The 13531-nt window shown below is 51.1% G+C and overlaps 1 protein-coding gene across 2 annotated transcripts in view; it reads right to left on the bottom strand.

Moving 5' to 3' along the window:
* Positions 1–13531, bottom strand: part of adgra2 (adhesion G protein-coupled receptor A2) — a 158432-nt gene that overhangs the window by 3728 nt on the left and 141173 nt on the right. The window contains exons 15-18 of one of the 2 annotated variants that reach the window (XM_087984193.1): positions 10904–11031; positions 9698–9821; positions 5835–5980; positions 5591–5680 (exon numbers count right to left, since the gene is read on the bottom strand). In XM_087984193.1, the coding sequence (XP_087840319.1) occupies positions 5591–5680; positions 5835–5980; positions 9698–9821; positions 10904–11031 (488 nt within the window). The remainder of the gene's footprint in view (positions 1–5590; positions 5681–5834; positions 5981–9697; positions 9822–10903; positions 11032–13531) is intronic. The other variant, XM_087984194.1, reaches the window with a different exon arrangement.

Raw genomic sequence — 13531 nt, 5'->3', positions numbered from 1 at the left:
CCCAAATGACTGCGTGGGCCCCCTGTTCTTCATTAGGCAGGCAGATGTTACACGGTGGTCTTTCCCCACCGCGCCTTGGCGGCAGCTGCCCCAAGCTTCAGCGCGTCCCTCAACACGTAGTCCTGGACCTTGGAATGTGCCAGTCTGCAGCACTCAGTCGGGGTCAACTCCTTCAGCTGGAAGATCAGCAGGTTTCGGACCACCCAGAGAGCGTCCTTCACCGAGTTGATGATCCTCCAGGCACAGTTGATGTTCGTCTCGGTGTGCGTACCGGGGAGCAGGCCGTTGAGCACGGAGTCCCGCGTCACGGCGCTGCTCAGGACGAACCTCGACAAACACCACTGCATTCCTCTCCAGACTTCCTCTGCATAGGCACATTCCAGAAGGAGGTGTGTGACAGTCTCGTCCCCCCCGCAGCCGCTTCGAGGGCAGTGTGCGATGCGGCAGAGAGTCCGGGCATGCATAAATGATCTCACAGGCAGAGCCCTTCTCACCACCAGCCAAACCATGTCTTGGTGCTTGTTGGAAAGTTCTGGCGATGAGGCATTCTGCCAAATGGCTTTGACAGTCTGCTCAGGGAACCGCTCGATAGGATCCGCCCTCTCTTTTTCCCGAAGGGTCTCAAGGACACTACGTGCTGACCACTTCCTGATGGTCTTGTGGTCAAAGGTGTTTTTCATCATAAATTTCTCCACGAAGGACAGGTGATACGGAACGGTCCAACTACTCGGAGCGTTCCACGGCAGCGAGGCCAGGCCCATCCTTCGCAACACCGAGGACAGGTAGAACCTCAGTACGTAGTGACACTTGGTGTTTGCGTACCGGGGATCCACGCACAGCTTGATGCAGCCACACACAAAGGTGGCCATCAGGGTGAGGGTGGCATTGGGTGTGTTTTTTCCCCCATTGCCCAGATCTTTGTACAGCGAGTCCCTTCGGACACGGTCCATCTTTGACCTCCAAATAAATTGGAAGATGGCCCGGGTGACTGCAGCGGCACAGGTTCTGGGAATAGGCCAGACCTGTGCCACATATAATAGCAATGACAGTGCCTCTCACCTGATGACCAGGTTTCTTCACACGATGGAGAGCGACCGTAGCGTACATCTGCCCAGATTCTGCCTCACTTTGCTGATACGCTCCTCCCAAGACTTGGCGCACGCCCCAGACCCCCCGAACCAAATACCCAGCACCTTCAGGTGGTCGGTCCTGACGGTGAAGGGGATTGAGGATTGGTCCAGTTCCCGAAGAGCATGGCCTCGCTCTTGCCTCGGTTTACCTTGGCCCCCGAGGCCCGTTCGAACTGGTCACATATGCACATGAGTCTGCGCACGGACAGCGGATCCGAGCAGAAAATAGCGACGTCATCCATGTACAGGGAGGCCTTAACCTGCAGGCCCCTGCTGCCAGGAATAGTCACCCCTCTCAGGCTCGCATCCTTCCTGATGGAGCACACAAACAAGGCAGGAGAGAGAGAGGGCAGCCCTGCCTGACTCCAGATCTGACTGGGAAGCTATCTGATTCCCACCCATTGATTGAGACTGCACTGACAATGTTGGTGTAGAGCAGTCTGATCCAATTGCAGATTCCCTCCCCAAAGCCCATTTTGGAGAGAACACCTCTCATATACCTGTGTGATATCCTGTCAAAGACTTTCTCCTGGTCCAGGCTGATCAGGCAGGTGTCCACCCCTCTGTCCTGCACGTAGGCGATCGTATCCCTGAGGAGTGCGAGACTCTCAGCGATCTTCCTGCCCGGTACAGCACAGGTTTGGTCAGGGTGAATCACCGACCCCAGAGCAGACCTGACCCGGTTGGCGATGACCTTTGACAGAAGTTTGTAATCCGCATTCAACAGTGAGATTGGTCTCCAATTTTTGAGTTCCTCCCTCTCCCTCTTCCACTTGTAGATGAGGGTGATGATGCCTTTCCTCATGGATTCACTCATGGTACCTGCCCGAAGCATACTGACATACACCTCCAGCAGGTCCTGGCCAATCAAGTCCCACAGAGCGGAATAGAGCTCGACCGGTAAGCCGTCGCTTCCGGGAGTTTTATTCTTTTCGAAGGACTCGAGGGCCTTGGTCAGCTCGTCCAGAGATAGCAGCTGGTCCAGCCTCTCCCGTGTTCTGTCATCTAAGACCTCCATGATAGAGGACAGGAACGACTGGGAGGCCGCGCTGTCGGTTGGCTTCGAGTCATACAGACTGGCATAGAAGGATTTGCTGATCCTCATGACGTCAGCCTGAGATGACGTTAGCGAGCCATCTTCTTCCTTCAGGCTGCTGAGCACAGAGCTCTCTTTGTGCATCTTCTGGAAGAAGAAACGTGAGCACGTCTCGTCCTGCTCCACCGAGCGGACCCTGGACCGGAAGATTCTCTTGGAGGCCTCCGAGGCAAAGAGCGAGGCCTTGGCCCTTCCCGCCCTGGAGGTCCTCCGTGATATCCACCCCCAACGTCTGCAGCAGGAGCAGGTTCTGCATACTTTCCTGGAGCTGGGACAGTTTTCCCCGCCTCTCTCTCGCCTCCTGAACACCTTGAGGATGAAGAACCTCTTGATGTTCCCTTTTACTGTTTCCCACCAGTCCACAAAGAGGGGCTTCACGGTTCTCCAACCTGCGTAGTCCCTCTTGAGCTCCTCAATGTTTCCCGGGGTCAACAGCTTTGTGTTCAGCTTCCACGTTCCCTTACCAGCCCGCTGCTCGTCCTGTCGGCCAGCAGGAGGCAGTGGTCGGAGAAGAACACCGGCTTGACATCGGTGGATCTGACCGAGAGCGTTCGGGACACAAACAGGTAATCTATCCTTGAGCGGATAGACCCGTCTGCCCGTGACCAGGTGTATCTATGCTGCGCTCCGTCTGCAGGGGTGCTGAAGACGTCGTGCAGCTTGGCATCTTTTACCGTGTCCATCAGGGCTCTGGACGTGGTGTCCAGTTTACCGTCCCCCCCGCCGGATCATCCATCTGCATCAATGATACAGTTGAAGTCTCCAGCCAGAATGATTGGCTTGGACGTAGCCAGCAACAGTGGGAGCTGCTGCAGGACGGCCAACCGTTCACTCTTACCCACTGGGGCGTACACATTAATCAGTCTCAGGGGAGCATTCCTCTACATGATGTCGGCGACGAGGAGGCGCCCGCCCACCACCTCCTTAACCTCGGAGATGGTGAAGTTGCCTCCTCTCAACAGGATACCCAGGCCGGAGGCGCGGCTATCGTTGCCCCCCGACCAAACTGACGGCCCATGGACCCATAAGCTCGACCATCTCCTGTAGCTGCTGAGGTGCGGTATCCCACACTCTTGCAGAAACAGGACGTTGGCTTTAACGTTGGCCAGGAAGGCCATCGTAGAAACACATCGTGTAGCCGATTTGATGCTACGCACATTGATGCTGGCAACTCTTATCCCCATTTTAACAGTTTGCAAGGTTAACAGTGTCCATTTGCTGCTGGTCTGCCCCTCTGGGGTAGCTGTGTGCATCCCCATGGTGACGGCAAACTGCTGGACCCTCCCAGGGCTGAGGTAGCTGTCCGGCTCCACGCTGGAGCCATTTCCCCGCTCTGGTGTCTTCGGGTCGGGTCCAGGGTCCGCATGGTCCAGTTCTCCATCTGACAGCGGGGCTGTCACAGGACCGCTGCTCCCAGTTACCTGGAGCTGTGGGCCGGTGGGTACCTCTTGGTTCTCACCAGGTGGGGGGATGGCTTTACTCGTCCCCTCAGAGGGATCGTCTTTTCCTGCTTGGGTGGTGCTGCCCTCCTTTTTCCCCACGGCGCTCTGTCTCTTCCTCTGGAGATGACCCTCCTTACACCCGTCCTCACCGTCGGAAGAGCTGCCTGTATCCTCGCCGTGTAGGTGTCGCTTCCCCCCTCGCTGGGTGGCTTTGGGAGGTTTCCTCTTCCTGCTTTTCACGGTAATCCAATCCTCTGCCTCCTTTGGTCCCTTCTCTTCCATTTCCTCCGTCTGTCTTGCAGGAGCTTGGATCGGCTGCTGCACCTCCCCGCTGTCTGCGTCTGCTCCGCTACAGCCTGCCCTTCCTTCTGGGTGCCTCCAGACACCGTTCCCGTGCTGTTTTGTGGTACCTTGCTGGTCTTGGGCGGTCCACGACTCGTGTTGCCACCTCCGGCCATCTGTGCGTAGGTGGCGGCCCCGCGTCTTGGGCAGGCCTTGTACATGTGGCCCGCCTCTCCGCACAGATTACAGTTCTTGGCCTCCTTACATTCCTTGGTCGGGTGGCCTTCCTGCTTGCAGTTTCGGCAGACGGTCACCTTGCAATCCGCCGCCATGTGGCCTGACCTCCCACAGGTTCAGCACACTTTCAGCTGCCCTGCGTATGTCAGGTAACCTCTGCTTCCTCCGATGGCAAAGCTGGAGGGTGGGTGGAGGATGTTCCCACTGGCATCGACCCTCAGGGTTACCCTGACCTGTCGTTTGCTGGTCCAGATCCCGAAAGGATCGACCACATCGGTACTCTCTCCCTCGACCTGGACGTATCTCCTCAGGAAGGTCAGGACATCTGCTGCTGGGACGTGAGGGTTGTACATCTGGATTGTTACAACCCGACTCCTCTGTGCAGGAAGCACACACAACGGGACCGCCGACAAGATGGAGAACAGAGGCTCCCCTTCCTTCTCCTTGAAGACCTTCAGGAGCTGCTCGCAATTCTTCACACTCCTGAAGGTCACATCGAAATAGCCTGCCCCAGGGAAATCCTGCAGGCAGTACACGTCCGCTGCTTCAAACCCACAGCACTCCAGCAAAATCTTCTTCACAAACACCGTCCCATCGACCGGTGTGTGATCCCCCACCTTCTTCACAGTCACCCTGACTGTGTTGCGAATGCCCTGGCCAAGGCTGCGAGCGGCTGCTGAGGCCATAGCTCAGAGGTTGGCTGGTACCTGAATTGGCGTTAGGCCGAAGCCAGCATAAAGATCCACCAAAAGCAGGTCAGCACAACCAAACGATCCTCCAACGTCCAATCACGATCCAGCAATGGTCTCCAGCAGCTCTGACGACTCGCAACACGATCCCTGCGGTTTTTCCCCCGCCAGCACACGTCCGCCGCGTCAAACCTGCAGCACTCAAACAGAATCCCTTCCTCTGGTCCTCAGGAACTACACATATTCCGAGCCAAAAGGCCGAGAAGCAATCCAGGGGCTGGAAATTCCAGAAGGATGAAGCCTCGGAAGGATCGGAAGGCAATGTTAGAATTCTCCAATCGAGGGTCTGATGGAGCAGGAGCCATTTTGGTCAGGGTGAGTGACACCCTTGGCGTGAGTGAGGGTGTGGGCAGTTTTGGATGTGAGCTGGTGTGCGTGTGGAAGGTGCAGTCGGGATAGGACTGGAATAGTCTATCACAACATTGGCTGGAACGTGCTGGCAGACGCGTCCTGGTTGTGAAATATGTAAAACAATGACCTCTTATATTTGGAACAGATCCAACTAGAATTGTGTTCATTCATTATTGACCTTGTGACAAGCAACAAGATCAGCGTGTCATAAACGGGCTGGGGATTTGATGGATGGAAGGGTAAAAGACAGGAATGATTCGAGCTGAGTGAACAGGCAGCAGGGTCAGGTGTACAGATACTCACTATGGGCTGTAGCCACTGTAATTGTGCAGATTCACTGCCGCTGTGATCCCACAGATTATTAAAGGAATGCCTCCCGCGATGAGATAAAACCTGCCGAGAGAAAGAGACATATTCATGGTCCGGGTCACACTTCAGACCAACAGTAGGATTTCCAGCAAACCAGTGAAGCCAAGAACTGGCCAGAATGTGGAAACTACAGGCAGGCAGGCAGGCAGGCAGGGGAGGGGTGTGAGCTGTGCTGTACCTGAGCATTGGTCTCTGGCTGGGTGAAGGGACTTCAAGCTCTTGTTGCCGGGGTGGTTTGTGTGTCACTTCCTTGTAGATGACTCTCATTGCCACTCCAATCCACAGCAGGGTCGACAAAGATGAGTAATGGAGGACTATCCCGATCTGTGAAGACACAGTCAATTAGGTGTCTGTCAGCTGAAGGTGGCTGGAAGGAACACTAGCACCCTATCCCGCATGGAGTGGGCTGAGGTATTTATTAAGGTTTAAATACCAACTAGAGGAGTAGGCCACTCAGCCCAACGACACTGATGGGATAAACAAAAGCAGACTGGGATTTACAGATTTCACAACCAGGACACGTCTGCCAGCCCGTTCCAGCCAAAGAGGTGAGTGTTGAGATAGACTATTCCAGTCCTATCCCGACTGCACCTTCCACACACACACCAGCTCACATTCTGAATCTGTCCAGCCCTGCTCAAACTGTATGCATTTCAATCAGATTCCCTCTCATCTTTCTAAACTCGAGTGAATCCAGACCTAGGTGAAGCCTTTACCCTTTGTCTGAGAGCCTTGCCAGGTCTGCTTTCAGCCTGGTGAACTTCCCCGTAATCTCCCAATGGAAGATCTATTCTCTGTCTGCAGAGAGACTCAAACTGCACGCAATCTTCCAGGTACTCCTGTGCAACTTCAGCAAAACCTCTCTGGTCTGGAACCGAATTCTGTTTGAAATGGAGACCAGGATAACGTTTGCCTGATCCACCTCCTTGTAATCATTCCAGAGCATGCTTCCATCTGAGAGGGGATGGGTTTAGATTGAGCATCTCACCTGAAACAGAGCCAGGGTGACAGTGCAGTGACAGTGTCTGCCTGGATTGTGTGTTCCAGAAATGGGGCTTGATGCTGACTGATCAGAGACAGCGCTGCCCACTGACTCATGGTATAAGCTCCATTCCCTCATCTCGGCCCTGATCATCAGTGAGAAATCTGCACTGCATTCTCCAGGTCACTCCCAAAACCGTTTTGGAAAGTCGCTCCGGACTCCCCCCCCAATTCTTCACTTCAGCTCAATCCAACCCAGTCAGCTGGCCAGTGTTACTCTCAGTTCCATTGTCCCAGGAGTCACAGTGGATTCACCTCAGGCAGCAGCCCCACTGACAGAAATGTTCAGGGACTGAAAGAAACAGCAATTCCTCCTTCTGAAATAAACTCATTCCCAAAATGGAAAGGGCAAGGACAGACTGTTAGAAAGGAATTAAAATCCAAGCTGCCAATTAACCGGCCTCAGGGAAAAGGAGTCGAGGTTACAGAAACAGTGTGTTTTAGCATCCTGTGTGCTAACAAGCTGTCTTGCTGAATCAATGGCCTGAGGGTAAGGATGGGGTTTGTCATCGACAGACAGCCAACACTGAATGTAACAAAGGAACAGAGAATCTAGTGTTATGGATGAGTCCAGAACCCCTGTGGATATTTCAGAAGGGTAGCCTAGACACTAATATTTCCTCATTGTCAAGGTCGATGTGAAGTGCCGTATTCCAAATATGATGCCACAGGTCAAACTACTCAACGTTAAGTGAAATGCAATTTATTGAAACACAATAGTTAAAGTACAAAAACATAAGAAAGAGGAATTTAGAAAAACTGAAATATTAAAAGCTTAACCGTATTATATAATAGACAGTACCGATGACTAATTAAGTGTTCCAATGTAGTAACATCCCATAAACAAAACCCCTTCAGAAAAAGGAAAATTCAGACACAGATTCTCACATGGAGTTCTCCAATCCAGACGGAAACAACATCAGGAGTAAATTCAGAGAGTGGAGCAGCTCAGAATCATTCACTGAAGCTTCCATTTCATATGAGACCCCAAGCTAAAGCTAAAAATAACTAGAAAGCCAGGTCTGAGAGAACTGGCCACACTGAGAGTGTATCCATTGTTCCAACTTTTAAAATAAAATACTCTAAGTCCCCACACGTTGTTTACTTCAGTCGCCAGTTCAGTCCATCTACCTTCCAACCACTCTTCAAAACTAAACCAGGATAATAAAACTTTTTATCCCGACACCATCGTCACACTACTCCAGAGAAGGAAGCAAGCTCCAGACTTTGTGACTTCAGAAATGTCATTTATAATATCGCATTGTAAACTTGACATAAAATCCTGTAAGAATCCAACTTGGGGATTCGCCAGCAGCAGCCCTCCGAAGAACCACAATTTACAAGGATTGTAGCCAGAGACAGACACAGTTGGTTGGAATCGGAGCTAAATCCCACCTGTTCTCAGGCAATAACTCAACTGGGTTGCTGGCTTTCACTTGCTGACTTGAGGGTGTTTATTTGGGGAGCTCCATACGATAAAGTTGTTGAGGTATTATTTAATTGCCTGTAAGATTTCGGAATGAGTTACCGAATTGAAGGTCGCACATAGGAATCTGCACTGAATGAGGAAGGAACAGACTGTCAGAGCATGCTGCTGAGGAACTGAACAGGGCTGAGGCTGGGAGGGAGGTCAAGGAGCTGGTTTTTACAGGCTCAAGGTCAGGCCACGGCAGCGACAGAGTGGCTGCCGGATGGGGGGGGGTGGATTGAATCAAATATAACCCTTCAGGTAATTGACAGTAATAGGCAGGCAGGGAAACTACCTGACATGGGAGAGTTACAGCAACTTTCACTGTCTTTGAATGTCCTGAATATACTATGGATCTCTGTGTGTTGCTCAGGGCAGGTCAACGATAAGCAGTCTCAGAAAGTTCAAGTGAAAGGTTGTGTGATGTTCTCTTACTCAGGGTTGTCTTTAAGTGACAGGATGACAGTTGTGAAATTATCATTTTGAGTGGACTTGTTGTCTGCTACAATTACTTTGTTCGGATTTGTACCTGGCAGGCTCCAACTGTGTAAGACCACATGTTTTTCCCTGTTGGTATGATAATCTGAAATGAACAGTGGACTGCTGGATAACTGCAATGGCAAGGGAGTTTTGTCATTTGAAATCATACCTGTTTGGCTGTCCAGACCATGTTGCTATTGGAAGCAGTGACGGACACACTGAATGGCACTGAGAGAGTGAAGGAAATGTTACCTGGCAACAGCCTTCTGATTGGTGGAGCTGTACTGAGGGACAAAATGTCCAGAGGCTGTAAACCGAAAGCATCCATCTCCTCCCCCCCTCTCCTCTCTGTCTCTCCCCACCCTCCTCCCTGTGTGGGAGAAAGACATCAAACCAAGTAGCATTGATGAACATTTCGGACGACATGGACCAGTTTAGACGGAAGGGCCTGTCTCCGTGCTGTAGGACACTATGACTCTATGAGGTGTGGCCAGTACTGCTGAGCTTTTCACACAATTCCTGACTTTAGAATCCTCTTTACCCTGTCTACATTTCCACTCACGGTATATGGGTCAGTCCATCTGTCTGTTATCTGTCTTCATTGAGAGGGAGGTGGTGCAGGGAGGGGGGAAGGTGAGGGTGAGAGTGAGTGTGAATGTGTGTGTAAGTGTGCGAGTGTGTGTGTGTGTCTGTGTGTGTGTGTTAAAGGGGGAGGGTTGATGTTGCACAGTAATATCAGAAGAAATCCTGCCTTCTTGCCTTTTGTTAAAGTGAAGTTCTGTTCATGTGAGAGACACTGGGGTGAACTGTTTTAGTCCTCAATATCAGTCAGGCATGCAAATGGGACACCCCCACCCCACCCCTCCCCCAGGCACTCTTTTTGGGATTTCGGATACATCGTGACACATCATGGAACAGTCACTCTCTTCCCAGCTCAGTGGGAACAGTGAGCACGGAAATTCCTAGCAGCAATGGCAGAATGGGACATGTGTCTGTAGGCCAGAGTCTGTACCTCACACCCACCGTTCAGTGCAGCTCTAATCAGCACTCACCACTTGGCAGATCAGTCCATACTCAGTCCGATTGATCCCACCGGTGAACACAGCACACGTCATCGAGATGTGAAACCACAGGTTCAGGAGCATGTGCCAATTCTTCCTGGAGACCCGGATTGTGCTGGAAAAAGATGATGGGATTAAATTGCGCACACAGCTGCAGGGTCAGAGCGGTTCGACCTAATGCCACCCCACCTCCTCTCTGGCATTGAGGTAACGGCAGATCAGCATTGGTCATCTCCCCCACTGGGGGTCATGTGGACCTGCCCAAGCTCCCATGTTGCTGAGGCAGGTTAACCCAGACACACTGAATGAATGGACAATGTCGTTGAACATGACAGGAGTGTCAGCCTGAACACGATGGCGTTCCCAATGGGAATTTCTATCCTTCTTTCCTTTATGCATCATGGGTGCTGCTGGCAAAGCCAGGATTGGCTGCCCCATCCAAACTGCCCCCAGGAACTGAGTGCCTTGCTTGGCCATTACTGAGGGCAGTTCAGAGGCAGCCCAGGTCTCTCTCCAAGTCCAGAGTCACGTGACTGGGTAAAGAGAGCAAGTTTCCCCTCCCTAAACCAATCAATGATGGTTTCATGGAGAGTGAAGCCAGATTCCCTGCAGTGTGGCAAGAGACCATTGGGCCCAGCAAGTCTGAAAGAAACCTGGGGGATCCTGATTCTCTGTTCCTGAAGTGTTATCCTGCTCCTCAGGGTGATGAATCCAGTGATACAACCATGGCCTCGGTCTACATTGGAAAAGGTGACCATTTGAGCAAAACCTGGGCTGAACCTTGATCCAGTATGGAGAGTTTGGAGGGGACGGAGGGGACAGAGGGTGGGAATGGGGTAGATGCCTCAAGCCCAGAGCCAAGTGAGTCTTCTCAGAGACTGATAAGACACACCTACACGGTGAAGCTCTCCTCAATCCCATATTAGCGAGCCTCCTGCTGTAGTGAACGCTTCCCATAACTTCCCAAGGGAAAGCCATTCTGAGGGCACCAGGAAACAGGTGAGTGGCAGCCCCTTCCACCAACTGGGGACCGGGCCAGAATTCAGACAGCATTCTGATTGGCTGAGGTGAAGCAAATTGGATAGTTGGAGTTTAACAGCAGCATGAAGCAGATGGGCTGAATGGCCAGTTTCTGTGTTGTACGTTGCAAGTAACCCATTTAAACCATTGGCACACGAAGTGCAGTTAGTAACTTACTTGTGCTTCAGGATGTAGGTAATGATGGCAATGAAGAGGCATATCAAGAGGACCACGGTGCAGCTGTAGATAATAGGGTGGAGAGCTTGGATGGCACCAGGAGTTGGCACAGGCTGGTTCCTTATCTTCTGGAAGGAGAGCACAGTGAACAAGGGATTACACAGGTCACCACATTACAAAGCTCCTCATCTTTCCCGGGAACACTCTTTCCATCTGGCTCCTTCATGGTGAGCTTGACGTTTCTTGCCCATCACTTCAGTGCCATGAAGACAACCTCAGATAAGTGACATCAGAATCGGAGCAGGCCCTTCAGCCCCTCGACACTACTCCCTCATTCAGTGAGATCACTGCAGACCTCTGTTTGCGTTCTATCTAGCATCTTGTTTTTGGAGCCCATTGTGAATTTCCCAGTGGTGATCAATCATGCTCAGTTTTAAGCTCGACTGCTGACCTCCAGCCTCAACAGCTTTCTGGGTGGCGTTCCGGATTTCCACTCCGTTATTTGAAGGAGTGCTTCCTGACATTCCTGATCCTGAACAGCCTGGCTCATGTACCTTTGGCCACCTCAGGAAGTCACTTCAATCTATCTGTACAACTTCTTTACAACTGTTGTGACTGTCTATCTTATGGTTCATGTGTTTTCAAAGAGAACTTGAAGCTTTCAGAATAGATCGATGAAGCTTCACATTAAGGGCGGCACGGTGGCACAGTGGTTAGCACTGCTGCCTCACAGCGCCAGAGACCCGGGTTCAATTCCTGCCTCAGGCGACTGACTGTGTGGAGTTTGCACGTTCTCCCCGTGTCTGCGTGGGTTTCCTCCGGGTGCTCCGGTTTCCTCCCACAGTCCAAAAGATGTGCAGGTCAGGTGAATTGGCCATGCTAAATTGCCTGTAGTAAGGGGTAAATGTAGGGGTATGGGTGGGTTGCGCTTCGGCGGGTCGGTGTGGACTTGTTGGGCCGAAGGGCCTGTTTCCACGCTGTAATGTAATCTAATCTAAAGTCCACATTGAAAGTGATGGCCACATTTCTGAAGGTGTTGAAAAATGTGTTGCTGGAAAAGCGCAGCAGGTCAGGCAGCATCCAAGGAGCAGGAGAATCGACGTTTCGGGCATGAGCCCTTCTTCAGGCTTATGCCCGAAACGTCGATTCTCCTGTTCCTTGGATGCTGCCTGACCTGCTGCGCTTTTCCAGCAACACATTTTTCAGCTCTGATCTCCAGCATCTGCAGTCCTCACTTTCTCCACATTTCTGAAGGTCACAACTTTCAGTGAAACAACTGTAAGTGAATCTGGGGTTCCCGAAGGAATCTGTGTTAAAGCTGGAGTTACGTTCCCAGGTACATGTTTCCCTCAGAAAGACAACAATGTGCAATTTTAAATCACGAGCCACAGATGTACAGAACTGTGTGTTTCCAGCTGATGGGACACACAATGTACCTTGGAACCTCATCCCCATTCTCAGCAATTAAAGACCTCACAGCAATCTAGGTTTGTTCAATACATCGTACCAGTCGTCTGACACTTTCATCTTTTACTTATAAATTCTGTGTCCTATCCACTAGCTACCTGATGAAGGAGCTGCACTCCGAAAGCTAGTGTTTCCAAATAAACCTGTTGGACTATAACCTGGTGTTGGGTGATTTTTAACTTTAACATAACATAAATTACAATAAGATGCAGACAGTAAAAACAAAAATCCAGGAATACTGTATGAGGAATACATTCAATTGAAGTTTTGTATTTTGTGTGTTAAGAATGGGAGAAATTGCTTCACTCAGAGTTGTTGCTCTGAGGAGGCATTTTACTGAGGTTTTCGGACCGGTAAAAGCAGGTTTGTAATTTCGAACATTGAAAAGATAGGTGGAAAACAATGCTGCTATCTCACAACAGGGGTGCAGGGAGAGAGAGACAGACAGACAGGGAAATACAGAAGGGAATCGGTGTGTGGGTATGTCAGAGAAGTGAACACAACATAAGGAGTAGGCCATCTGACTCCTTGATTGACCATTCAATAAGATAATGGCTGACTTTCTCGTGGACTCAGCTCCACTTACTCACCCACTCACCATAACCCGTAATTCCTAAACTGCCTTGAAAAACATTCACCGAGGTCGCCTGAACTGCTTGCGTGGGGGTGGGGAATCCCACAGATTCATAACCCTTTGGGTGAAGAAGTTCCTCCTCAACTCTGTCCGAAATCCGCTTCCCTCACTTAGAGGAGACTACACCCCCTGAGTTCTAGTTTCACCCACCAGTGGAAACAACCACCCTGCTTCGATCTTACATATTCCCCTCATCATTTTAGATCTTTCCGTGAGATTTCCCCCCTACCCCTCTCCACATTCTTCTAAATTCCAATGAGTATGGTCCCAATCTACTCAGTCTCTCCTCATCAGCTGACCCCCCTCAACTCTAGAATCACCCCAGTGAACTTCCTCTGCACCCCCTCCAGTGCCACTACATTCTTTCTCAAGTAAGGAGACAAAGACTATATACATCACCAGGACACCCTGCAAAATTGTTGGAACTGGCTCTGAAGTTAAGCGATGAGGAAGTTTAACTCACGGTTTGCTTTCGGTATCTCGGGAGAGATACTCGCTGAAGAAATACCTTCTGGTAACATGGAGAA

This window comes from Chiloscyllium plagiosum, unplaced genomic scaffold, assembly GCF_037043375.1.
Source record: "Chiloscyllium plagiosum isolate Xiang-an unplaced genomic scaffold, Cpla_swu_hap1 HiC_scaffold_48, whole genome shotgun sequence".
NCBI lineage: Eukaryota > Metazoa > Chordata > Chondrichthyes > Orectolobiformes > Hemiscylliidae > Chiloscyllium > Chiloscyllium plagiosum.
Note: the sequence above shows the minus strand (reverse complement) of the source record. Positions and strands in the feature narration are given on the sequence as shown.